This window comes from Spermophilus citellus, assembly GCF_964194105.1.
Source record: "Spermophilus citellus genome assembly, chromosome: 3".
NCBI lineage: Eukaryota > Metazoa > Chordata > Mammalia > Rodentia > Sciuridae > Spermophilus > Spermophilus citellus.
The window spans coordinates 90,478,174-90,505,502 of record NC_138184.1 but is presented as its reverse complement, the minus strand read 5'-3'; the positions used below and the strand labels follow the sequence as shown (position 1 = coordinate 90,505,502).

General features: G+C 48.7%; 2 protein-coding genes across 2 annotated transcripts in view; both read right to left on the bottom strand.

The window, feature by feature from the left end:
• DNAH10 (dynein axonemal heavy chain 10) overlaps nt 1–19,566 on the bottom strand; it is a 114,200-nt gene extending 94,634 nt beyond the window's left edge. The window contains exons 1-10 of the mRNA XM_081285689.1: nt 19,112–19,566; nt 16,228–16,299; nt 13,599–13,681; nt 12,510–12,618; nt 11,564–11,679; nt 7,664–7,874; nt 4,864–5,021; nt 3,948–4,178; nt 2,460–2,650; nt 900–1,098 (exon numbers count right to left, since the gene is read on the bottom strand). Of these exons, the coding sequence (XP_081141815.1) occupies nt 900–1,098; nt 2,460–2,650; nt 3,948–4,178; nt 4,864–5,021; nt 7,664–7,874; nt 11,564–11,679; nt 12,510–12,618; nt 13,599–13,681; nt 16,228–16,299; nt 19,112–19,325 (1,584 nt within the window). The 5' untranslated portion in view covers nt 19,326–19,566. The remainder of the gene's footprint in view (nt 1–899; nt 1,099–2,459; nt 2,651–3,947; nt 4,179–4,863; nt 5,022–7,663; nt 7,875–11,563; nt 11,680–12,509; nt 12,619–13,598; nt 13,682–16,227; nt 16,300–19,111) is intronic.
• An 884-nt stretch (nt 19,567–20,450) lies between these two features.
• Nucleotides 20,451–27,329, bottom strand: part of ATP6V0A2 (ATPase H+ transporting V0 subunit a2) — a 33,975-nt gene continuing 27,096 nt past the window's right edge. Inside the window, exons 18-20 of the mRNA XM_081283965.1 lie at nt 26,019–26,136; nt 24,148–24,319; nt 20,451–23,158 (exon numbers count right to left, since the gene is read on the bottom strand). Of these exons, the coding sequence (XP_081140091.1) occupies nt 23,053–23,158; nt 24,148–24,319; nt 26,019–26,136 (396 nt within the window). The 3' untranslated portion in view covers nt 20,451–23,052. The remainder of the gene's footprint in view (nt 23,159–24,147; nt 24,320–26,018; nt 26,137–27,329) is intronic.

The following is a 27,329-nucleotide window of genomic DNA, read 5'->3' as shown; positions in this document are numbered from 1 at the left end:
AGGCTGGCTTTGAACTTGAGATCCTCCTGCCTCGGCCTCCCTAGCCGCTGGGATTACAGGTGTGCACCACTGCACCGGCCCTTCACTCTGTTTTTTTATTTTTATTTATTTATTTTTTTGACCCTCCTACTATCTTGGCAAACTTCAAATCCATGGCCAGGATAGAGGCAAGGGAAGAAAAAAAAAGCTTCCTGACATCTTCATTCTTTTTAAGGCCTTATTTCCTGCTTTTTTAAAAGTTCACTTGTTTACATGCGGTGCTGAGAATCCAACCCAGGGCCTCGCACATGCTAGGCAAGCGCTCTGCCCCTGAGCCCAGCCCCGGCCCCTTATTTCCTACTTTTTGAACAAGAGGCCTCGCGCTTCCTTTCTGCCCTGGCCGCTGCCATGATGGGGTCCACCCTGGTGTTTGCTCGCCCCTGCACCGTGCCTGCCCGCGGGGCGCTCTCCCTACATGTTTAGGATGAGGGTCGGCTGGACTTCCCTGTGCCCACTCACCCATCAGACACTAAGCACTCCCTCCATCCCCCCAACAGCTCCCACGGACAGGTAGACCCCATCCCCGGCAGGCAGAGGCAGTCGCAGCAGCAGGCCGGAGGATGAGGCATCAAGACAGAGAAGAGGGCAGCCCAGGAGCTCCAGCATTAAGAGAGGAGAGGGGAGGACCCTGCAGAAAACGAGCAGCCGAGGGGACCGTGGGAGAACAAAGTGCAAGGACAGAGGGACGTCACCGAAGACCACCAGCATGCAATGGCACCTTGTGGCACCTTCTAGAACATTCTGTGTTCTCCTCTCAGGCCTTTCAGACCCCCAGCTTCTACGCACTGCCGGAAGAACAAACTGCTTTCCCTCCAGCGGGTTCTCTGGTCACATTTGGTTCTCACGTCTCCCTCACACACCTGCAAAACGTCATAGAGGTCCTGGCAGATGGAGGCCATGTAATCCGTCCTCTCAAATAGCCGCTTCCGGTCAAATTCCCACCGGGCCTCTCTGCCGGAGGCCTCGATCTTGGCGCGGGTGTCAAAGTAGGCCTTCTTCCACATCTTGAGGGTGTTCTTGGCCTCCAGGGTTTTGTGTTGGGCGCTGGTTCGGTTCTCCCTGTAGAGCGAGGGAACAAGGGGGCCCGTAAGGGGCCTGGGCCAGCTCTGAGGCCCCTGACCCGCTGCTGCAGCCTCTCCAAGTACCACAGGGAAGAAGTCCAGGCAAAGAAACAGGCATCCCGGGCAGAGAGCCCGGGACTCCTAGAGTCCCCGCTGTGACCTGAAGTGTTGCCCTCTACCCCCGCCCCCCTCCTTCCAGCTGCACTGCAGTTCCCCAGGGTGGGGAGGGAACCCCAGTCAGGGCCCAGCCGGCCTCACAGCCACAGCCACTGTGCCACACTGCCCGGCGGGTCTGCCTGGGCTAGCAGAGGAGTGGGGAGCCTCTGTTGCCAGGACAGCGGTCAGTAGTGGGGTCTGCAACGCCAGACTAAGATGGCACTGCCACAATTTGGGGACCTATTTCATCCACACAGATCTTTCTTTAAGAAAGCAAAATAAGGGCTAGATGTGGTGGCGCACGCCTATAATCCCAGGAGCTCAGGAAGCTGAAGCAGGAGGATCACAAGTTCAAAGCCAGCCTCAGCAACTTGGGCCCCAAGTAACTCAGCAAGACCCTGTCTCAAAGTAAAAAATTGATATTAAAAGCTGGTGGCGGGGGGGACTTTGGATGTGGCCCTATGCTTAAGTGCCCCTGGATCAATCCCTGGTACAAAAAAAAAAAAAAAAGGAAAGAAAGTAAAACAAGGGGGCCTGGCAGTGTGGTCAGTGCCAGAGCGTGGGCTTGGCACACACAAGCCCCTGGGCTCCATCCCCAGCACCAAAAATAATGAAAGAAAAGGAAAAATCGTCTCCATTTCCTTCAACATCCTCCGTCATCCCTCAACATCCTAAAGGCTGCCCACCTGAGGGGGCTGGGGTCCAGGACCCTCTGCCTCAGTCTCTCCAAGTAGAACCAGGGAAGAAAGCCCCAGCCAAGACAAAAGTTTATGTATAGATAAGATTATATAATTAAATATCAAAATATAATTATATGACATGTGCAATCATATAGAATATTCCATCAAGTGAATGATATGTGTGTATGTGTATGTATGTATGTATGTATTTATTTATTTTAGGCAACGGAACATGATCCATAAAAAGGCATAAAGCACTGACTTATCTGCAGCCCAGATGAGCCTTGAGAGCGTACTACTAAGTGAAAGAAGTCTGACCCAAAAGGCCATGTACTGCCCCAGGCCAAGGGCATCTGGGTCAGCTGTGACTGCTCCAAGTTCCCAGATTTCTCTGGGGAATAAAAAGGCAAATATTCCGACAGAACCGTGACCACCGTCACGTAGTCCTGAGGATACACCAGGAGCTGCAGCCCCACGAGGCCCTCTTAAGTTCCCAGCACAACGCCGCAGGGCCACCTCTTACTTGAACAGGGTGCGAAGGTTGACCACCCGGCACACCCTGTCGGCGATTTCCCAGGCAACGCGCTCCATGAGCGGGATCATCCTCTCGTCCTTGTTGTAGTGCCGGGAGATGATCCACACCATACGCAGGGCGCTCATCATGGAGGGGATGGTGTCCAGCACCACCTGGAAGCTGGCCCCGTGTGTGATGTTCTGTCAAGGGGACATGCAGGAGAGAGAGAAGGGCGCAAGATGAGCCTGGTGGCTCCAGAGGCTGTGTGTGCAAGAAGCATCCTCTCCTAATGCAAACTGGACACGCTCTGATGCAGAAAGCTCAATGAGGTTTGTGAATGAAGTAAATAAAGCAGATTGCAGAGGTGTAAGGAAGCATGCACCTAATCATCCTTCCCCTAAACCTGTGGCTACTCAAGTCCCTTCACATACGGCTTGGCGTATGCACATCCCTGCTTACCTCCTCTGGAGGGCTGAAGTCTCCTCCAGATCCCAGGCAATGCCCAACACGTGGAAATGCTGTGAACAGTTGCTCTGTGTGTGTGTGTGTGTGTGTGTGTGTGTGTTGTTCCAGGAATAATGACAAGGAAAAAGCCTGCCCACGTTCAGAACAGATGCAGCTTTTCCCCAGACACCTTCCACCCACAGTCAGCTGACTCCTCAGGCACAGAGTCCCGGACAGGTAGATACACGTGCAGTAAGCATGGGGCACGTCCGTCTCGCACCACATGCTGTTTTTTCCAGAGACAGCAGGGTGGCCCCTCAGTCCTGCCCCGCCTGCCCTCGGCCTGCTCCATCCAGGGGGCATGCACTCCTCTCCACCCCTGGACCCTGGGAAGGCTCTGCATGTGGAATACAGGCTGCAGAATGCTCAGGGGGCCTGCTCCCTGCCCCTTGGAAGCTGGGTACCACGGAGAAGCGTGGACACTCTATTCCCCTGAAGCATAAGCGTAAGCCCCCACGCAAAGAGAGAAAAGCCAAGGGGCACCCAGACCCAGACAAGGAGGAAGAGAGGCAGAGAGGAGGCAGAGAGGCCATCCCGCCTGCCACAGGGGCCAAGATGAACCCCCAGCAGAGGTCTCCCAGGACTGCCAGGCCACAATACAGGGAGACAGCCCAGTGGCTGTTAAGAAAGTTAGCAGGGGTTGTGGCTCAAGCAGTAGCGCGCTCGCCTGGCATGCGTGCGGCCCAGGTTCAATCCTCAGCACCACATACAAACAAAGATATTGTGTCTGCCGAAAAAAAAAACCAAAAACTAAAAAATAAATATTAAAATTCTCTCTTTAAAAAAAAAAAAGAAAGAAAGAAAGAAAGAAAGCAAGTCCGAGTTAGTGATTGATAGACACGGGTTTCAGTTCACAGACCACAGCTGGGCACCCAGCGCCGTTTGGATTTAACGCCTACGGACATCCCCTTGGAAGTTCATGTTCCATAAGGAATTTTACATGTGATAACCTCCTCCCAGAGCCGACTGGGCGAGGTGCAGCACAGGACGGACCTTGAAGTGACGCTCCACGGTGGAGAGAAAGCGCACGTTGTCCGAGGCCTCGATGTGGTACTTGAACAGCTCCGCCAAGACTGGCTGCAGGTTGGCCACCAGCAGGGAATCCGACTCCCTGATCACGTCCAAGACTTTTCTGACTGTCGGAAGCTTTGTCTGCTCATAGAGGGCACTTAAGGTGGCGTTTCTTTCCCGCCAGAACTCAATTTCAGCCAGAGGGCCATTACCCTGCGAGGGGACAGGGACATCAACACACACTCTCATTGTTAACCCAGGGTGTTTATCAGCTTCTCCAGTGTCCATCCTCTCATCCCAACTGCTCAGCACAGGCAGACTCCGTGCAGGGTCTCAGGGGCAGGCTCAGGAGCTAGGATGGTCAAATCAGAATCTCAGGACTCCAGGTGGGAATGCCAGGCAGAGGCTTCCTCTGGGCGAGGCCATCTTCCAGACACTGCTGAAAGCTGCACTATGGAGAAGCCTCACCCCCAGGAAGGAGGTTGGAACCAAGAGATTCTCAGTTGAGTTGGGGTTCCTGTTTTGGGCAGCCCAAATAATACTGGCTGCTACACAGAATTATCTTTCCAGTCTAGGAATTATGAGGTAGCTCACTAACAACAAAAAGCCCAGGAATGATATCTTGGGTGTGTTTGCTTTGATCTTTTATTTATTATTAGTGTGTGTGTGTGTGTGTGTGTGTGTGTATATATATATATATTTTTTTTTTTTTGGACAGTGTTAGGGATGGAGCCCAGGGTCTCACACATTCTAGGCATACTTTGACCTTTTAAGGAAGTTACAAAACAGTAAAAAAAAAAAAAAAAGGCAAACTCACGAAGATCCCAGACTTCCGGCTCCTTCTTGGGGCAGAAAGCCTCACTTGTTATCAAGGATCTTTGAAAGCCCTGCCAATCACCTGGGGTGTCTTCTTCAGCTGGCCCTCGACAGCTGCAGATATCTGATTCAACCAGTTTATCACACACTGCTCCAAGGTTTCCACGGTGTCTGGGTCAGCCGCCAGGTTAGACACCTCGCCCTCTAAACTGATGCTTGGCATTTCCAACTTGATCTCACCTAGAAAAATGAAAGTGTTTAGTCGGTCACTAGTTTAGGAAAATTGGTTCCAAACTATAACATTGAGTTAGCTGGTTCTTCTCTCCATATAGCAGTACAAGGTCTAACATCTTAGCTCTGTTCCAAATCTGTCTCTATCTCATTTTCCTTTATTAGAATGTTAATTAAAACACTTTAGATGCCTGTTCCAGGGGTTAAGTTCAAGCAGAATGACTTAGCTATCAAAGATATTTCTGAATTTACAATTTAATGAATTCAGTTTTTAAAAATGGGTCATAAAATCAGAGTTCAGTAGATATTTAAGAAAACCCCTATAATAGTACAAAGATAAACCAGAAAAAATGACCTCACAGGAAATTGATATGGAGCACATGCCTGTAATCCCAGAAACTTGGGAGGCTGAAGCAAGAGGATTAAAAGTTGGAGGCCAGCCTGGGCAACTTAGTGAGACCCAGTCTCATAGTAAAATGAAAAGGGCTGGAGATGGTTCATGGTAAAAATGCCCTGGGTTCAATCCCAAGTACTCAAAAGAAAAAAAGAAGAGAAAGGAAAAGAAAATGGAGATAAGGTAAAGAAAAGAAGAAAAAAATTAATCTCAACTATTTGTCTCAGAGATTTGAGACAATATGGCATCCTTCAAACAAGAAGAGAATGCTAGGGCTGGGGATGTGGCTCAAGCAGTAGCGCGCTGCCTGGCATGCGTGCGGCCCGGGTTCGATCCTCAGCACCACATACAAACAAAGATGTTGTGTCCGCCAAAAACTAAAAAATAAATATTAAAAAAAAAGAAGAGAATGCTATGAAAAAGGTACAATCACTACTTAAGGATGTACTCCTGTACACTGAGACAGCAAAACCCAACTAAGAAAAAAGGCCTAGGATTCTAGAAGCAATATCAAAAAGACAGCTATGAAACATGCTGAGACAGCAAGGAGCCCACATTACATCAAGACCCTGGAAAGGAATACATTCAGTGAAAAGAGGGCCCTCTCACATGCAGGGAATTTTGTAAAAACAAAGAGGCCTTTGTACAACATTTTAAGAAAAGCAAGGTAAATGGGAACGGAAAAGGTGTACAAGAGAAGTAAAACTATCAAAATATGCTACTCTGTTCTACAGTATACAACATTCCTATAGCTGTAATGATGTACATGCTGTTTACCAATCAATAATAAAAAGGAATGCAACTATAACAGAAGGAAGACAGTAAACTAGCAGTATGGAATGAGGGAACAAATGGCAAGAAATTATACATAATGTCTACAATTAAAAAGAAACAGCAGAGCCAGGAGTGGTGGCACACTCCTGGAATCCCAGAGAGGCAGGAGGCTAAGGCGTGAGGATCATAAACTAAGGCCAGCCTCAACAACTTAGTGATACCCTGACTCAAAATAAAAACTAAAAAGGGCTAGGGATGTGGCTCAGTGGTAAAGTGCCCCTGGGTGTCCTGGAGCGGTGATTTGAATCACGGTCTTTGACTCCTCCAGCAGGAGCTGTGCCTGCGCTGGGGGACTTCCTGTGCAAAGGTGCAGGTCAAGACTGCCCAGTTGCCATGGTGACTCCCTGCTTAAAGGAGGTTCTGTGCATGGCACAAGACTATCAGTCTTAACCCTGAGTTCAGACACCACTGCCAGGGGTAGAGAATCAGGAGCGTAAGTTGATAATTATAATTGTCTGCATGCTCTGAAGAAACTTTCCCATGGAAAACCCTTTATATCATCATGCCTACGTGATACACATCTGAGATGGCTCTGGGCCACCAGTCTCTGTCGGGGAATGGCGTCCCACCTGCTCTCAGTTTTTCCTCTGTGTGCATCTGTTTGCCTTTTCTAATCCCCCCTTGCCCCTCACCAGCTTCTAACGGCCGTGCAGGTGGTGGCACCTGGGGTTCAATCCCCGCCACTATAGAAATTTTTAAAAGTCTGGATCTCTCCACAAGGGTCTCTCCTTTTTCCGTTTCCAGCAGGAGAAATTCCCATGGGGTAGGGATGTTAAATTTTACTTTAAAGAAAGAAAAGAGTTTATTTCCTGAGAATAACCACCCCCTTTACAGGCCTTCCCAACCTGCCAACTCCGATGTGTTGTGTGGCATTATGTCTAACTTCGGGCCGTTTCTCCCTCATTGCCCACTGCCAGCTCGCTCGCCTCCTTCCTAGCCCTGCTGGTAAACATTCTGTTATCTATTCATGGTTGGACCCTAAAAGTACAGCCACCAAGAGAGACCTCACTAAGGCAGCCTCCCAGCCTCCCAACTCTGTCCTCCCCACACATGTCACCACCTCCCCTGCCCTGGCTGACCCAGGCTGAGGCACTCTTGGGGACCACCTGCCCCCTCCAATGGAGTGCAGAGCCACTCAGTACAGCAGTGGTCGCCAAGTGCCACCTTCAGATGAGGTGAAGCGCCACTTCCTCAGGTGGCCCCTGCTGCTCCCCTTGCTAAACCCGAAAGTTCTTAATATTTTTCTGAAGCTCCTTGTTCTGGACTCAAAGATCCCTAAGGACAAGGATCGGGGCATTCCTTTCTGCATCTCATGGCGACAGGCTTGCTGTCTGCACAGCGTGTGCATGTAAGCCACAGTCATCGTCAATGAGAACAGAACAGCTCCATCCTTCTCCGCAAAAGAGCAGGAAACTCAACCTACCTTCCAGCTGCTGCATTGTTCTCTGAATGCTGTTTGCAAATTTCTGAAGGTTCATTAAGAATTCGTCCCGTATGAGCTGGACGCTGTGGTACTCCACCGGCTCCCCGGGCAGGTCTATGTCATATAAGAAAGAATCAGACGGCTTCACAGATGAGACTCCCAGGGTCATGTCCGTCTTGTGCTGGTTGAAGGACAACGCTGGCAAAAACACCTGAGAAGCCAAGTTTGTGAACAGGTCACCGGGTGCCATTTCCAAAAACTCAGGCCTCGAGTGGACCCTGGCCTCAAAGGCTCCACTCTATCTCAGTACAAATAGGCCAAGAGGAAAGGATCCAAACCCAGAGCGCAGTCCCAAGGAGGGAGAAACTGCCCCACACTTAAGATGATCCAAGGGTAAGAACTGTCACCAGCCCGATATGGCCACCCAGAAAACAGTCCTGTTTGTTCAGCAGCCACCAGGAAACAGAAGTCAGAGACGGAGCCCAGGGGACACTGCCAATGCACCCCCTCAGCACCATGCCAGTGTGGGTCAAGGAAACGGAGTGAGGGGACCCAGAACTGGGTCTTTGCAAAGTTTCATGGGCACTTATAATGGAATATAGTGACAAAACCATCCACCCACCCCGTAAAAAGCAACGTGCCAATTGCATGTGTCTTGGTGTGGTTGGCTGGTTGGTTGGGTTTGGGTTTTGGTTTTTAGTTTCCCTTTTTTAAATTTACAAACATTTCTGAGGATATATGGAAGCATCCAGAATGCTTGACCTGGAAGCTTCCAGCCCATTAAGCTGACTGCATGCTCAGTGGGGCATGTGAGCAGGCCCCTCTGTGTCATTTCCTGCATGTTGGCAGCTGGATCTGTGGCCTTGATCAGAAGCCTTCATCCCCAAGCACTCAGTGGGTGAGTGCTTGACCAGCATGCGTGAGAACCTCTGTTTCCCCCCCCCCCAGCCCCACAAAAGCAAGAACACCTGCACCTAGACTATGGGTGTATTTTCTGTTAGGAGACAAATAAATGGTCCCCTCCAACCCATTGATGCTCAAAGCCCTGGTCCATTAATCCACTAGAATAGACTTACATTCTAAATATTCTAAAATTTAAAATATTCATATTAGATTACAAACTAGTATTGCAGTGTGGTACACAATAATATATATTAAAATTCATACTCTAATAATCTAAAATTCTCTCTCCTAGCTGAAACACTTACAGAGACCTCCCTCCTTTGCCTGCCATGTAAGGAAGGCCATGTAAATGCTGGGCTTCTCTCTATGTGCCTATTTTAAAATAGTATCCTGGTTCTCTGAGGTCCTCCAAAAGTGACCCATCAGGATTTTTAATATCATATGGACTCAAGGGTTTGCGCTTCAACCTGGTGCAATCGTCACCCTGTTGAGGATGATGGTTGTCCTGTCTTTGCCCAGCATGAGGCTCTCGGGAGGCCCCGATGTCCTTCGCACACATCTCTAGAGTCAGAGTGGTGGACGGGACCAAGAGCACTGGACAAACAGACCCCAGGATACCCATGCACAGTACGTGGCCGGCCGGGTGGACTCAGCAGTGATCATCCCTGGTGGCCAAAGCCCTGGGGACGCACTTTATCTCTGTACCTCTGGTTTGCTTGGGCTTTCATAATGAGTGTGTATGTCTTATGTAATTTTTCAAAAAATAATTGCATACAACAAACATCAGGGAACAGGACAGAAAGCAGAGGAACCTTGCACTTGGTTGGCCACTCAACCTGCCACCTGTTGGCATTAATTGTGTCATATGTTGATCTATTCGATAATGAGAAGTTTGATTCAGAAGATGGCCAGGGGTCTTGACGTCCCAAAATCCACACTAGGAAAAACGGGAGACAGGCAAGCACCCCGGTGGAAATGCGGCCACGCAGTCGGGAGCGTCCAGCTGGCCCAATCCACAGGGCAAGGTGGACGTGGAGAGGCCATTCTGGTCAGTCCTCTGTGGCCATCTTCTGTGGGACCCATCCATGTGGAAGTCACCAGTGACAAGCCCACCAGCCCTCCTCACTTCAGCCGCACACAGCACGGAGCACTCCTTCTCCAGGCTTCCGGTCACGCCTCTGGGTGTCCCTCCTCCCTCCATCCTTTCACCTATGTTCCCCCCCTTGGTTATTTCTTCTAGTCCCTGGGCTTCATGTGTCTCCATGACAACAATGCCTGTATTTTTCTGATATTTTTTAGATGTTGATGAACCTTTATTTATTTATTTATATGTGATGCTGAGAATCGAACTCAGTGCCTCACACATGCCAGGCAAGCGCTCTGCCACTGAGCCCCAGCCCCAGCCCAGTAACACCTATATTTTAAAGGATCATTCTGGTTGGTTTGCGGGGAATGCAGCACACAGGGCAAGGACAGAGCAAGGAGAACTTTCAGGAGGCTACTGCAAAGTCCTAGCAAAACAGGATGTTTGTACCAACTATCCTCTTAGTCCAAACCTTCTCAGTGAGGTCTTCCAGGCCACCCTATCCAAAATGGCCAAAACCTACCTTTACCACCTACAAACTTCCTGCCCCCCCCCTTGTTCCCTAGCCCTTTTTTTTCCTATCTTACTTCATTTTTTCCTCCCTAGCTCTTGTTGCTGTCTAGCACAGCATATATTTCCCATTGATCTTATTTAATATGAATCTTCCTGCTCAACCATATGCTCCTGATGCAGAGGCCATGTCTGAGTTGTTCACTGCCGCTGAATACAGTAGGTGCTCAGCACATATTGGCCAGATGGCTGCCCTGCGTTCTCCAGGAAACTTCTGACTTGGACACCTGCTCACACTTCTACTCATATGCCTGAGATGCCTCTCGAGTGCAGTGTGTGCAAGAGAGAATTCTGGGGTTCCCCTCCAGATCTGTCACCCTCCCCATCTCCGCAGTGACCCCGCCAGGCCCTGGTTGCTCATGCACACCCTCGCAGTCATCCTCAATACCTCTTCCTTCAACTCCAGCTCCCTGTCATCTCCAAGTCCGCTGACTGCGTCCCCAACGTGCCCTCGATGCATCTCCCTCTCTCTCCTGATGGAGCTCTGGAACCCACCCAGCCATCACCTTCCCCTGGACTCTCCCATGGCCTCTGGGGGTGGAGGCAGGCCTCCTGTCCCTTACACTCTTGCCCTGGCCCCTTGATATGTTCCCACGGTGGCCAGGGAAAACTGCAAATCCAACCGTGCCATCCCCCTCCTTCCCCTCTCTGTGGCCATGATGGCTGTCCTTCTGTCCTGACTGTGACCGTGGTGCTGGCTGCTTCCTCTGCCTAGGAGGCTCCCACACCAGACCCTCACGTGCCTGCCTCCTTCACCTGGCCCAGGTCTCAAGTCAGAGCCACCTCGTCCCCAGAACTCCCCGACACCTCCCCGGCCTTCCCCAAGAACGCCTCTCTGCTGGAACTGGCCTGTCGGTGAGCTTTCTCTTTTTTTGTGTTTGATACCAGGGATTGAACTCAGGGCACTCAACCACTGAGCCGTGTCCCCAGCCCTATTTTTACATTTTATTTAGAGACAGGGTCTCGCTGAGGTGCTTAGGGCCTCGACATTGCTGAGGCTGTCTTTGAACTCCTGATCCTCCTGCCTCAGCCTCCCGAGTCGCTGGGATTACAGGGTGCACCTCCGTGCCCAGTTGCAGTGAGCTTCCTGATGCTTAAAGCAGCTCCCAATGCTGCTCTCGTCAAGGTTGCCTCCCACACCACACGGCCTGTTCCATCACAGGTCCAGGATGCCCTGCCTCGGTAGCTGTCACCATCCGGTGCTTCCCATTGTGTGTGTTCCACGTCTGTCCCCTGAGAGTGCGGGGACGTGTCCCTCGCCTCCCACAGGGGACCGCCCCTGCCTATCTGTGGGGTAACAGAGGCACAATGGGGCCTTCGTCTTAGAAACGCCAGTGGCTCACCTGGCAAATGATGCCCCTCAGGAGGTGAAGGACGTGGGCGTTGATGACGCCGTACTCCAGCGTTTCAGGCATGATCTCCATTGCCTCCTTCATGTCGCTGGCCTCAGGGATTGACTCTAAACGGAACAGAGCCAGAGGTCAGATGGCAGGAGGCAGCCGCAGCTACCATCCCCAGGTGTTCAGGAAACTCCTCCTGCTTCCCAAGGGACGCTTTAGTCACCGACTCCGACACATGCTGCTTCTCTCTGTGCTGAAGCAGATTCTGGGGCCCAGGTGGATCTGTCACATGCGCCAACCTGGCTGAGACACTGCTCTGCCCACCTCCCCTCTGCCCAGCTATGCTTCCTCAGTCCCTGGCCAGAGTGGCTTCGGGGTATATGTGGTCACTGTCCCCCTTCTGATGAAGCTTTATTAGGCAAATATTGGCTTTGCCCACCAAAGCCTGGTCCCTGCAGTGGACAACATGAAGCTAAAGTGGCCTCTCCTCAAGGCTAGCTGAGGATGATGACTCACAGGACATAACCCTCTGTCCCCGGGCTGCAGTGTCCACCCTTCGCCAGCCACTGTGTGTCCAATGTTCTTCTCCTGGACAGGGCATTTTTAGGGGGACATCACGAAGGCCCTGCATATGCTGCTTTTGGGGTAACCAACAGATTTTAGTGTGAAGGCAAACTTGCAAGGAGGAGTCCATGGATCACAAGACTCAACTGTACCAGTAAAGAGTGACATTCTCGTGAAAGGTCAGAAGAGGGCTGGGGAGGCCAGCGTGCCTGAGGCCCCAGGTTCCTTCCCCAGCATGGAGGAACAGAGAGAGGAGTAACGTGTAAACAGACCCTCGCGCACATGCGTGCACCACCACGCGCACACACACACGCATGCTCACGTGCACACACATGCACACAGGCTTACACACACACATACATGCGCATACATACATGAAACGTACCTTGTGTGTTTCTGAGAAAAAACAACACAGTCTGGTTCAGAAACTCCTCGGGAACCGGGGTGCAGAGCACCTGGAGATAGGTTTTCTCCACGACACGCTTCACCATCCTCTGAAACCAGGGACCAACAGTTGTCATGGCTGAGGACCACCTGCCCACCACAGAACCCCCTGCCCAGGCCTCCTGAGTGCTGCCCAGCCACACAGTTGGCAGGCGGCTGGCACTTTTGCTAACCAGCCATCGCAGGAACACCTGGGGTTGCTGCCCTAAAAAGGGTCCGACAGAGCCATGCTCTGTCTGGCACAAGCCAGGCTGGACTTCCCTCTGAGGAAGCGAGGGCCAGGCTGAACACTCAGTCCTAGACTAAGCTCCACCCTTGGGACTTGTGCCGTGCAGGCCTCGCTTACCAGGCCTGCGCTGCCCAGACCCTACCCACTCTGAGGAAAGACAGTGTCCCTCTGAGGAAGGACAGGCCCTGACTGGCTCCCAGGAGATGAGCTCTGAGCCCCTGGAACATCCTGCCTGGTGGAAGGGTCTCTGTGGATTTGGGCCCAGGGCCAGGCCAGCGAGTCCAGCCATCACGGGGTTTGTGGTGGACGCCTGTGGCTGTCCGCCTGGGCCCTGGGCCACATGTTGCAGTCTGGCCTCTGGAGTGGGGGTGGGGCTGGAGGCTGAGCGGGGCTGAGTGACCAAGGCCAGCCATATGGACACCCTGTGGCTATGTGACTGACCCCCAGTGATATCCTGGGCACCAGGGTACCGGTGGGCCCATTGGCTTCAGGACATCTGGTGTGAGAAATGAGCACCATCCACAGACTCCACAGGGCGAGGACAGCTGGGAGCAGGTGCCTGGCCTCTCCTGGACCCACCTTTTCCCCTCTGCTTGGCTGACTCCAGGGCCACCCCTTCTCTATGATGAGCCATAACTATGAGTAAAACAGCTTTACCAGCCACTGTGAGTCCTTCCAGCCATTGAGTCTAGGCGGGGTCTTGGGGACCCCCATGCAGGACTCTATAACCCCATCCTACAATCTGCGTCCCAGGGCACTCCCGCCTCACTGCCCTACCATGAGAACAGGAGCCATGCATACTTTGGTGGGGACATTTTCCAAATCTTCATCCTCTGTGCCGAGTGGAGTAGCCAAGGACTCGCCACTCATCAGCAAATTCTTAACTGCAAAACACAATCCAACTCGTGAGATCAATTAGTCAAAAAACTAGGTTTCCTACCACGAGACCAGCCGGCGTTTTTGTTCACAGCAGATTTCATTCAGTGGACATGTTACCAAAAAGCCACACGTGTGTGTGTGTTTGTGTGTTTTAAATATTTTTGACGTTGATGGACCTTTATTTTATTTATTTATCTTTATGTGGTGCTGAGGATGAAACCCAGCGCCTCACACATGCTGGGCAAGTGCTCTACCATTGAGCCACAACCCCATGTGTTATATATATATATATATATATATATATATATATATATATATATATATATATATATGTTGTTGATGGATCTTTATTTTATTTACTTATTTATATGCAGTACTGAGAATTGAACCCAGTGCCTCCCACATGCTAGGCAAGAGTGCTACCACTGAGCCACAATCTTAGCCCCAATGTGTGTGGTTTTTTAAACCAATGAATCCTCTTACAAGTTCGACTTACATTACAACTGAGGAGAGGTGTACTTCATCAGAAATCAATATGTGCACGCACATGGACCCAGCTACAGGGTCCAAGGTGTGATTCCCTGAGGCTTATACTTAAGAGAACTTTAGCCAACAGGTCAGTGGTATGCCTTTTTCTCATAATGAGACTAAAATTCAATGTTGGGGGGGAGAGGTGAAAAGAAAGTAGTCTAAATAAAAATAAGACCACTCTCCTGGGTCCACAGTGACCAAGGTCAGCTCAGAAACCTGGGAGTCTCAGTTCTGAGAGTTTCCAACGAGGCAGGGCCTTGCAGAGCAGGAAAGATTCTCTTGATAACCCTGATCCCACTGTGAAAGGCCCGGGATAGGGCCAGTGTGGCTTTGGAGTCAGCTCAACTTCAGGCCTCTGAATCTTGGTCCATAAAATGGAACCCTAACCTCTACTGGCCAGATTCTGGAGGCTCAGATGATAGCACAGTCCAGTGCCCAGCATGCACTACACAGGCTGGCAGAGGAAACTGTCTATAAGACAGCAACGCCAACCTTATCAGGGCACTAGGAATGACCTACAATCAAAAATACAATGACTCACACCTGTAATCTCAGGGACTCAGGAGGCTGAGGCAGGAGGATCACAAGTTTGAAGCCAGCCTCAGCAACTTAGACTGTATCTCAAAATTAAAAAAAATAATAATAATAATTATTTAAGGGCTGGGATGGTGGCTCAATGATAGAGCGTCCCTGGGTTCAATTCCCAGTACTTAAAATAATAATAATTAAATATTTATACACACACAGATACTCAATACGTCTTAGAAAAAGTTAAAATGATGTTTCAAGTTCTATAGATTTTACCACAATAAAAATAAAAGGGGGAAATAAATTTAAATGCTGACTGGGAAATGCTGGTGATTCACAGACGGAAATGGGCTTCTCCTCCTCAGCAGCCCCGGCCCGGGTCCACTAGGACTGAAGACTCTGCGCCTGCCCCTGGCCCCGGGCCCTGCGTGGCCTCGGTGGTGACTGCATCCTGGGGAAGCCCACCTTGCCGCACGCGTCTTATTAAGGCCCCGGGTTTCTGAGTGAGGCCCCCTCCTCGTCTTTGGAGGAGATCACATTTTAACAATAAATTCTCCTGAAAAAGTCAAGATGACTAAAGGAGACACCACGGAGGGCCCAAGTCCTCTCAGTCCTGTCTTCCCACGCCCGGGCGGCAGAGTGGCGGTGAAGTGGCGCGTCACACCTGGGGCGCCCGCTTTCCTTGGGCAAGCAAAGGTGATTGACAGCCCCGCCCCGGCCACGTGGCCTGCATCCGGGTTCTCAGCCTTTGCACCCGGGCGCCGGCAGGCTTCGTTGTGCAGCTGTCCTGTGCGTTTTAGGGGGTAAGGTAGCAACTCTGGCCTCTACCCGCCAGAGGCCAGGAGCACACCCACTCGCTACACCACACTCCTGACATTGCCCCACGTCCCCTAAGGGAAAAAAATACGTCCCAGTCAATAACCACAGCTGTAGAGAACTGGGTCAGAGTGTGTTGCTCAAGTCACAATGTCACTGCAGCAGAAACCTCCGGAAGCCTGCCCGCGGTATAGAATGTCCTGCTGCCCCTGCCCCCACCGGCCACAGCACATCCTGGGTGCACACGCGTGCGCCTGGGAGATTCTCTGAAAAGGCGGGCTGCTGTCGTTTGCCTCCCCTGTGCCCTTCCTGATGCTGACAGAGACACTGCCAGTGTGAGAATGGTGCTTTTAAAGTCTGAGCTGGGTTGAACACTGTCCTCTAAAACTCCTGTCCACAGAGCTTGATCTTATTTGGAAAGAGGGTCTTGCCAATGGATGAGTTAAGCCGAGTTGGGGGGGGGGGCTGAATCCAGCACCTAGTAGTGCCTGTGTAAGAAGGGGGAGCCAGGCACACCAGGAGGAGGTCCCAGGAGCAGAGACAGACCTCCCCCAGGGCCCAAGGGGGAGCCTGGCCCTGCCCACACCTTGATTTTTCACTTCAGCCTGCTGAACTGAGCAGGATGCATTTCTACTGTTTTCAACAGCCAAGGCCCCCTCCCTGCCCAGCACCGCACCTGGCCCTCTATCCATGGACCCACTCTCTTCTTCCTCCTCCTCATCTTCGGACAGGGTAGGCATCTCGTTGTCTTTAAAGCCACAGACATGGAAAAGGAAATACAAAACATAATTTTTTACTGCATGAAACACCTGACACCTTTGCCCTCTGTGGAGCGGAGGGACTGGGATGTGCCCACCAGGAGCCTTGTGCACATTTCAGTGCAGCAAAAAAAGTCCTGCAACTGGGGCCAGATTGGGGTTAAGGGAGGAAAGTTTGTGCTAACTCTGCCAAGAGATGAGGGATTTTTTACTTGGTTATTTTTTACTTAGGAATGTCTCAGAGTTACCACCAGCCCCAAAGAAACACAGAACATAGAAGAGGCTCATGGTTGTACAATATTACGAACATTTTTAGTAACACTGAACTGTATGCTTAAAAATGGTCACAAGGGCTGGGCACAGTGGTGAACACCTGTAACCCCAGAGGCTTGGGAGGCTGAGGCAGGAGGATCAAAGCCAGCCCCAGCAACTGAGCAAGACCCTATCTCTAATAAAATACAAAAAGGGGCTGGGGATGTGTCTCAGTGGTTAAATGCCCCTGGGTTCAATTCCTGGTACCAAAAAAGAAAAAAAAAAGTCACTAGAACCCAGGAAATGCATCTGCTTTTCACGTATTGCAGAAAAAAAGATTAAATTGACACAACCCAGTGTCAGTGAGACTGTTAGGAGATGGGAACCATGTCCACGGAAGCTGGGGTGGGACAGGCAAGGCTTCTGTGCAGGGTGGTTTGGCAGGACCCATCCAAATTGCAAATGCAATTCCATTCTTGGAAATCTATGCTGCAAAAATACCCAAGGCATGCAGAGGGGGTTGTTGCTGCTGCATTCTGGGTGGAATGGAACACTCTGTAAAGCCCAATGTCCTCTAATCAGGGAATGGGTAATGAAATGTCCTTCAAATCTATAACTCTAATGGCCCCTGCGGGAGCGGAAGCAGGGTGGGGCTTAGGGAACAGGAAGCTTGGTTTTCTCACTCTTCACTTTCTACACTTCTGCTGTGTGAATTTTTAAGAGACCAGGATTCTGGTGATACTGGTGTGGCTGTTTTTAAAGGTGAGCAGGTTGCCGACTGGTATGTGCAGTACAGCTGCTGACACTCACTCTCCCCCACCCTCTGCCCTCCGGAATCCATCTGTCTCCATTCATGTCATCTTTAACTGGGAGCAGAGCAAAGCCCTGACCAGAGAGATGCAGGACGAGAGAGAAAAAGGAAGGGGTTTTGCACACTGGTCCTGCTGCAAAGTCCTCTGGACACACCAGACACCCCTGGGAAGGATCCAATAAAATGGTTCAAGTCTCCTTGTGAATGAAGGCTTAATAAACAGAGGGTAAAGAGCAATATGGCCACTGCGTTGGAGAAGAGGTCCCTCTCCCACCTCTGGCCAGAAACCAACACACGAGGCAACTCTGGAACCTCAGAGATCAGCAGCCTTGAGAGTCGCCAGGGACAGTATTCTCACATTCTCACCATACCTAGCAGGGAGGACAGGGGGCAGAGGGACCCAGAAACAGGTCACAGCTGAGAGGATTTCTGAGTGCCCTTTGGAGGGGCCAGAAATTAACAAGGGGTACCCTGTGAAGTGAGACTCAAAGCCCCTTCCACAGAGGACGGCACCTCCAGCCAGGAGTCAGCAGGTCTAACCATGCTCCTCTAGTAGATACGGCAGAAAACAGCCGTTCTACCATTAACCCTCTCGGGTTGCAAGAAGCCAATGTCACACTCATTTTTCAGGGTCTTGGTGTAAATTTTTTGAAGTATCAAGGTCCCTGACATTGAGGTACATGTTTAATAGTTCCTCCTGTGAAGTGTGTCCTTGTAGCTATGGTTTCACTTGGAGATAATAAGAGCCTAAATTGGAAATCAGGTAAAACATAGTGGTCGGTTGCAAAATTCTGCCTTGGAGGAAAAAAAGACTGGACGGTTAGATGCCAAAATGTTATCAAGTGGTCATCTCTCTGAGGGCTACAAGCAACTTGTTATTGTTTAGTTGTGGATTTCTCCATAATAAATACATGTATTATTTTGTGCAAACAAAGAATGAATATTTAAAATAAATGAATGCCTGGTACCTTTATTTAAAAAAATAATACAAATAAAAAATAGTTCTGCCTGGAACTGCACCTGTAAGAGGACTTGTGTGGGATCAGGAAGTCCTGTGGAGATGACTAGCACAGGAGGCGGATCACTCAGGCTCACAACTGTGTTCTGCAGTCCTGTCCGAGTGTCCCCGGCACTCTGTCCTGTACCCCATCTAACTCTGCACTAGCCTCCCTGCTCCCTGATGTCCCTGGACCTATCACAGAGTGGGCTGGACCGGCTATGGGAGGGGTGGTTGACTGCCATGGAGGTTCTGGATCATTGTTTCGACCTGAATACTGAACCATTAGTGTCATTTTAAAATCCCGATTTGGAAGCATTACTTCTTAGCACTTCAGGTTCATGGAGAAGTAGAAAGGAGAGCTCACCTCACCCTGGTGAGACGGGGTCAGGATGCCCTCAGGCCCTCCCGCCTGTCCACAACCTCCTACTGGACAGCAGCTCTTCGCCAGCTCTGTGCCTGCGGGCGAGGTGCTTAGCCCTCTGAGTGCCAGTCCTCCCATCTGTCGAGCGAGGGGCAGGGATGGCAGGACCCCCACCCGACAGGATTAATGAGTTGATAGGAGCGTTTGGAGCTATGCCGGAACACAGCAAGGGCTAAATAAGGGCTCGCTGCGGCTTCTCAAGCCAGGTCAGCCTTTCCCAGCGGGCTGTAAACCCGCGCGGGCGGGGGCGGCGGTGCCCGTCCGGGTCGCCGTGTGCCTGGCCGCCGGTGTGACGCGCTGCGCAGGCGGGCGGCTCACCGATCTCCACCTCTACCTCCTCCGGCACCGCGGTGCGGTAGAAGAAGAGCGTGGCGGCGCCCTCCTCGTCGCTCATCTGGTTGAGGAAGTGCAGGATGACGTCCTCGGCCTCGCCATCGTCGCGGTTCAGCAGCTCCTCGAAGAGCTGGGGGTCTGTGATGCTGAAGGCCGAGTACACAAGGTCGCGCATCCACAGCACCCGCAGGTCGTCCATGGCGCTGTGCGGTGCACCCGGAGCCCAGCAAGACAGACCGAGTCCGAAGCCAGACGGGCGTCCGTGGCAACGGCGCCCCTAGCAACAGGCGCCCGGCAACGGCCGGCGCAAGGGCCGCACGGCCCCACCCCAGCGCCCGGCCCGGCCCGCGCTGCGACGGTGCACCCACCCCTCGGTGCACCGAGTGCACGCCTCCTGGCCGAGCTTGAACAGTCCTGGTGGCGGGGTGCCTGCAAGTCGAATGCCCGTTTTGTAGGTAAGAAAGCTGAGGCAAGAGACGTGTCAGGCGAGCAAAGGGGACATCTCGGAGGTGGCAGGACTCGACTCTAGGCCACCTCCACGGTGGACCCCTGGCACCAAAGGGAAAAATATACGGCGCAGAGCCCCCAGACCCGCCAGGTTCATTTGGGCATTCAGGGTTAGGGAAAAGGGGCAGAGCTTTTTGGCTTTGTAGCCAACTAGGGCATAGTAAAGCAAGACACATCTTAAAAATATATATGAATTTATTTGTCATTAGCAAAAGGAAGTTCAATACTGATAGGAAGATGCAGATTTGCCCTTTCATGCATTTGTGGAGCAAAATACTAACTTGTTCATTGTCATTTCCCCTGGCAGGGAGCTAAGCCCCTACATCACAGGGCTGACCGCAGGAACCTAACCTTCTTGTTGATTTTTCCATCAAGGAACAGGTGGAATGTTCAAGGATTTCCTAAAATTCTAAACCAAAGCTCAGCCTCGATGATCTGACTAGAAAAACTACTACACCAAACTCCCTTATGCCCAGCATCTAAATAAGATTTCTTAATATCCTCCCTAGAGATACACCACGTGGTGTACAAGCAAACATGCCTTTAAAACTTTAATACAGGGGCTGGGAATGTGGCTCAAGCGGTAGCGCGCTTGCCTGGCATGCGTGCGGCCCGGGTTCGATCCTCAGCACCACATACCAACAAAGATGTTGTGTCCGCTGAGAACTAAAAAAAATAAATATTAAAAAAAATTCTCTCTCTCACTCTCTTTTAAAAAAAAACTTTAATACAGGAATTTATTATTTTTAAGTGCAGACTGCAGAACTGCTGTTGGAATTATTTTTTTGGTTTTGTTTTCCAAAATGGGTCAAACTGATCAACACTGGTTACCTATGCTACACTATGGCAGATTGACCACTGAGGCCAGAATCTTGTAAAATAACCATCCCAAGTCCAGCTCAGAGGTATGCACCTGTAATCCCAGCTACATGGGAGACTGAGGCAGGAGATCATAAGTTTGAGGCCAGCCTGGATAACATAAGTGAGACCTTTTATGAAAAAAAAAAAGTATATATATGCACTCCAGCAATGAGGACAGCAGATAGAAGGTTTTTTCAGAGTCCTTCTCGCAGATGGAAAGTCCACAGGGTTCAACCCCTTTTGCACTCCTTAAGTGACCATGAGCACTTCCCACCATTCAGGGTGAAATCATATTCTCTTTTACTAAGGAAGTCCCTTGGGTTTTTTATTTAGGACTCTTGTCAACACACTGCAGTAAACATCTGAATGGAAGTGGAATGATGTGGCTGTTGTGACATTTTTCTCCAGAAAGATAAAACATATTTAGCATCAATCAGACAACTGACCATTTTTCCTCTGGATAATTTGCATCAAGGGAATAAAATATCTCTTAAAAATATACTCACAATTCTAGCACAGCTTTTTAAACAGAACAAACAGCAGCCATTCTGGTAACATGATATGGAAACCAAGCAACTTATAAAGAAATAAAAGTTCTCCCGGTGTCTAAATTTACCATTGTTAACTATATTTCCAAAGAGTTCTTTCACAAAAGTTAGGTTATTAATTTGTTTTTATATATATATAATTACATTCTACATAAAAAGTACTACATAGACTATCTTTGAAAAGCGACTCTCCACTCTTCATCCCATACCCTGAAAAGAGGTACTCATTGGAATTAAAAAGTGGCCCCATGACAGTTACTAGCTGGGGTAGTAAAAATTCCAGCAGATACTACGTCCCTGGCTGACAGGTGCCCTGAAGTCTTGGGATGAATTAGTTACCTCGGTTATTACCACAGATCCTCGGAGTACAGTAACAAACGGTTAAAGGACAAGGTACAAGGGAACACAGCTCCAAGGGAAAAGCAACGGAACAGCACTGTTAGGGTTTCAGTTTCACCCAAAACAAGTGCCCAACATTACACTTTCCAGAGAAACAACTTAAGAGCAAGGTCATGTTCAGGAGTCTCATTAGCACTGTTTTATACTTGATAATTACCATATGAAGGACAAGCTGGCTTTGGATAACACTTATCAAGCAGCTGCACAGAGTCTTTAATTTTTTAAAGGTTTAAACTTAGAGTAATGGCTATGTCACATAATGTTCAGTTCATGACTTTCAGCAAACAGGCCATTAAATTACCTGAAAGATCCGCTTAAATTCAGTGCTCCCCTAATCCTGGCTTGTAATGAAAGGGCCATGCCCTCTACCCTAAACAGGCTAGAGGAACACCAGGACAAACAAGCCTCTTAATGTGTCACTCAGTTTTAAGAATGTGAAAATATGTCAGATTTCTTTTTCAAAATAATTATCTAAAATCAGCTGAGGTAAAATATGAAAAATCAGCATAATTTACAAGGATATGGAATAGATCAAAATGTTCAACAGGAATGACTTGAATTCAGGCAAAATTAAATGTCAAGTGAATAGATGAATTTCAATTCAAGACTATAAATTAATGGCTTAATAATTGGTTTACAACTGATCTAAATAGTGTTTGAAAGTTTATATTTACCCTTATCAGAACTTTATTTAAGAATTAGTCTGAAAGTAAAAATTTATACTATTCTCAAGGATAAGTGCAATCTCTTCATGGTAAAATATCTTAATTTATCTTTTTCTATAAAAATATACAACTATTACTTTTAACTCTCTTTCACTTGGTACAAACTCCTCTGGTTCAGTAACATCAGCCAGGCTAGTCACTGAGCTCAAACTGTACCCACATGCTGTCCTCCACAGCCACAGTGGGTTTAAGGCTCAATATTTAGTTGATCTTTCCAAACATACAATTACCATAATTGGTTTCCTGTAAGGATGGATAACATGAGTCTTTTAAAAATATACAAATGGGATAACCATTTGTCGTGTGTTATTTTATCCCATTTCCCCATTATTAAAACAAGATGAAATAGTAGAAATGATCCTCTACTGTTAATTCCAGGTAGCAAACAATAAAAAATGTTTGCATATTTTTGATCAAGCAGAATAAGGTGAATCTTTTGATTATCCATCATTAAATTGTTTAAAAAACTATGTTTTAACTTCAGCTATTGGAAAATATTATCTGACAACTTCAGGTGACAGAATAAACTCTGTATTTTTTAATAAGGTTTAAAAGGAATCAAGTATCTAAGACCATTTTCAATTAGCCATCCAAAATTGGCTTCTCTCCCCCGATCCTGTATTTTAAAAAATAACTTTAACATAACATTTGGCATGAACTTACACTTGCTCATAATAAAAACCAAAAAAAATTATGTTTCTGAAATTGATAAACATTACAAAATATTTAACATATGAGGAAGAGGTATATCTTACAGAATTATTTGGCTACGTCATAAGGCAATCAATGAAGACAGAATTTTTCCTATCATAAATTTGACATATGTGAAATTCTATAACATGATATTCTCCATAAATCTGAAAGCTCATTGGTTATAGCAATATGATCATGCCACGTTGTCACCATCACTGAACTTCGATGAAAGTAGACTGAATGAGAAAGGAACAAATTTGGTGCCTGCACCAACGTAGAATTTGTTCTGAAATTCTACCCTACAATAAAAAAAATATATATTAGTGGAAGATTGTGAAACAACATTTCTGTGTTCCTTAAAATAACATGTGTAAGTTAAAAAAAAATGTTCCTGTGTTAAAATCACTTCATTCCATACACGTTCTTGGCATAGACATTTTTACTTGGAAGACACCCCTCCCTATGGTGCTGGCTTTCTAAGAGCAACTCTGACACACCCCACCACTTCCCAAGCTGCCACATACACAGGGTCAGGCCAGATAACGGGAATCTCCTGTCCACTTAGATCATGGATGCAGAGAAACAGTCGAACATACATACTATAAAACATTAAGAAATCATAAAAGGATCTTTTTTTTTTTTTGGTAGCAGAGGTTGAACTTGGGGGCACTTGGCCACTGAGCCACATCCCCAGCCCTATTTTGTATTTTATTTAGAGACAGAGTCTCATTGAGTTGTTTAGCACCTTGCTTTTGCTGAGGTTGACTTTGAACTCTTGATCCTCCTGCCTCAGCCTCCCAAGTGGCTGGAATGACTAATGGGCGCCACTGTGCCTGGCCATAAGAAGCTTTTTTTTTTTTAATATTTTTAGTTGTAGATAGACATGATACTTTTATTATTATTATTATTTATGTGGTATTGAGGATCAAACCCAGTGCCCCACATATGCTAGGCAGGCGCTCTACCACTGAGCTACAACCCCTGCCCCATAAGAGGCTTTTATAATAAAGCAATCTGCTAGACTCTGAGGAGAATTAGAAGCCTGAATTATATATGATTAGTCTACAGGCATAATTTGCTTTCACTTGCCAATAACAACATTTCAAAACCTACCAATAACATTTCAGGAAGAACTAAAATTTTAACTCAGAGGACCTCAGCCCAGATGCCAAACACAGGAAGAAAAGACCAGCCTGTGTTAGGCTTGAGATGGGTGGGTGGGAGGGACTTCCCTCACTGGAAAATCAGGACTCTAAACAACAACTCCTCAGCCACATCTCCAACTTACCAGTGGAGGCGTATGGCATGAAGAAATGCAGAAAGCCCTTCCATGATCAAGAGGATGAAAATCGTCAAAACTGCAAAAAGAGCAATCACTGGGAGCAGCAGCAAGACGCCGTAGGTGGTGTCCACTCGCAGGCCTACTCGCATCAGCATGGCCCACAGGACATCAGAGAGCTCTGAAAAGGAATCATTTGGCAGAGTTCACTTTTTGTCAAAACAATAAAATTCTCTTACTTTTGGTTGCAAATGAAAATGAAAAGTAAATTCACTTTAAAAAGATTAGAAACGGGGCTGGGGATGTGGCTCAAGCGGTAGCGCACTCGCCTGGTGTGCGTGCGACCCGGGTTCGATCCTCAGCACCACATACCAACAAAGATGTTGTGTCCGCCAAGAACTAAAAAATAAATATTAAAAATTCTCTCTCTCTCTCTCTCTCTCTCCCCCCCCACTCTCTCTTAAAAAAAAAAAAAAAAAAAAAAAAAAGATTAGAAACATTGAGTATTAAAGTGTTTTCTTTTTTTTGAAGCACACACGTGTGCGCGCACACACATGCACACACACACACACACACCAGCCCCCTAAAGTCCGTGGGTGCAGTGCTGGCGCTTCCCATGTGTAACTTGGCCAACTGAACAATCAACTGGCGGGGGGGGGGGGGGGGGGGAGTGTCTTTTCTGATACTTGGCAAATTACCTTCTTTCCTAGGTTTTAATCGGCTTCTGATGCTGGGTTCTGTGCCTTCACTGTCTTGCAATATCTGCAGCCTCACTTCTAGGCCACCAGATCCTCATCACTTATTTTTTTTCCCCAGTGCTGGGGATTGATCCCAGGGCCTCACTTTGTCATTTTTTTTTCCTTTGCTTCCCTCTCCTCTTGGTTTGCCAATTCTTTGTGATGACCCACTATTTAAAATTTTCCTGTGGAATTACCACTGGACAATGAGGCAATGTAACTATGTACATGGACTGAATGCAGATGCAGTGACCAGCCACCCACAAGCTTCAGAAGAAGTGATGTGACCAGCCTCTGATCACAAAGCCCAGGTGTGTCATCTGTATGATCTGTGGACTAGAGCTAGTGAAGCACATATCACATACATCCTCACAGTGAACCGCGGAAACTAAAAATTGAACTGTGTTGCTGGGGAATAGGTGTTACTTAACTAAACTACAGAAACTCAAACTCACGAAACATCAGAACCACGGGACTGCCTATGATCAAAACTATCACTCAAGCTAAACGTGGGGTGCACACCTATAATCCCAGAGACTCAGGAGGCTGAGACCAGAGGATTACAAATCCAAAGCCAGCCTCAGCAACAGCAAGGTGATAAGCAACTTAGTGAGACCCTGTCTCAAAATAAAGTGCTGGGATGTGGCTCAGTGGTAGAATACAGCTGGGCTCAACCCCCAGAACCAAAAAATAAAGTAAAGCAAAACAAACCCTGGGACTCTGCCCTGTGTTAGGACCTACTTTAAATGAGTCACTGTGTTCCTAAGGCAGGAATAAACAAAGCAATGGCAAGGAAAAAACAGAAACAGTAGCAGCAGAGTGAAAGTGTCTATGCCAGAGGTCCTCAAGCCTTCTCATTTCCCAAAGCCCCCACGTCTCCAAGATGGTCTTCATGCACACCTCAGCCAAGAGAGCCAATGGATCTTCCTATTAAGTGGTGGAGTCCATACAACTCGACAGTCCTAGCTCACACACTAACCCAGAGACAGTGCTGGTCTCCCTTGAAAACTTAAAATACCCCTCAATGCCTGAGTTGTTCAAAATTGAAATGCCCCCATGCCCACAGCACTGCAGTGGCCTGCTCTGCTACTACTGTTTCTGCTCAGCAGGGGCTGGGGACTGGGGGTCTAAACCACAACTCACGTGCATGAGCCAAGCTGAGTGCCCAGAGCCGCAGGTAGGACGCAGTGTTGGAGATGCAGCCCAGACAATACTCAATGGAGTGGATCACTTGCGTCATCAGTATTTCTCCAAAATTAAACTGGGAGAGAGGACACAGAAGGTTAGACTCTGCCTCTAGTGCCCGCTTCTACTGTGGAGTGTGTCCCTGCAGGACCACAAGGAAAGCACTGGCTTCTGGGATGGCAGTGAGAACAGGAGAACAGGAGAATAGGCTGGGGGGTGAGGACAGTGAGTCTGACCAGCCCCATGACCAGAACTCACCATCCCCTTCCCCACTCTACGGCTCCCCTACCCAAGCCTCAGTTTCCCTATGTAAACAAAGAGTGCAGAACTAGATGGTGATTGCCATGACCACATCCTCAGAGAGGGCCACAGGATTCCAGGCTAGCCTCAGAAACCACCCAACACCACATGACAGGAGTCACAGGCTAAGGGGACGCTAATCCAAAGGCATGTTTCCTGGGTCCGAGAGCTGTGGAGAGAAGGCCCCAGGACACCAAAAGAGGATCCTGAGGGCAGAAAGGCTGCAGGACACTGGGTAAGATGCCTCTTAAGATGCCCCAGCTCTGCCTTCTTTTGTTCTATGATTCTATGAAATTATTAATAATCTCAAAATAAAACACTAAATTACATAATATTGACAAAAATGTGGAGAGTTTAAGATTTTTTTTTGTCCTTAATAAGAAGCCCAATAAGGTTTCCAAGAAAATGAGGCAGATAGAGGAGTGCATATGCTCTATCCTGCCTACCCAGGGCTGCCCTTTCCCTGACCAGTCTTGCTCCCCAGCCACAGCCATTGTGGACTGACCTGTGGCCTCCTAAATACATGCTGAACTTCTGTCCCAAAGTGACAGTGTGATAATTATCTTTACAAAGATAATTGAAGTCAAATGGGATCCTAAGGGTGGGGCCCTAGTCCAAAAGGACCGGGTGCTCCCACAGGGAGAGGAAGAGACTCCAGGAAAGGCCACACCATGTGCGGCAGGAGGCAGCCCTCTGAGAGCTGAGGGGGAGACCTCAGCAGAAGCAGCTAGCCACAGAAATCCTGCTAGAACTGTGAGAAATAAATCCCTATCATTTAAGCCAAACTCTGCTGCCTTTAGGTATGGCCATGCTAACAAGGACAGCAGCCACTGGTCAGGATGGCACATGATGCCAGGAGGCGTGTTGGGGCCCTTCCTTGGGATTTCTCCTACTGCAGTATTTAGATAAGAGTGTCTCCCCTCCCACTGAAAGACTGAAAAAAAAAAGGGTTGAGGGTACAGCTCAGAG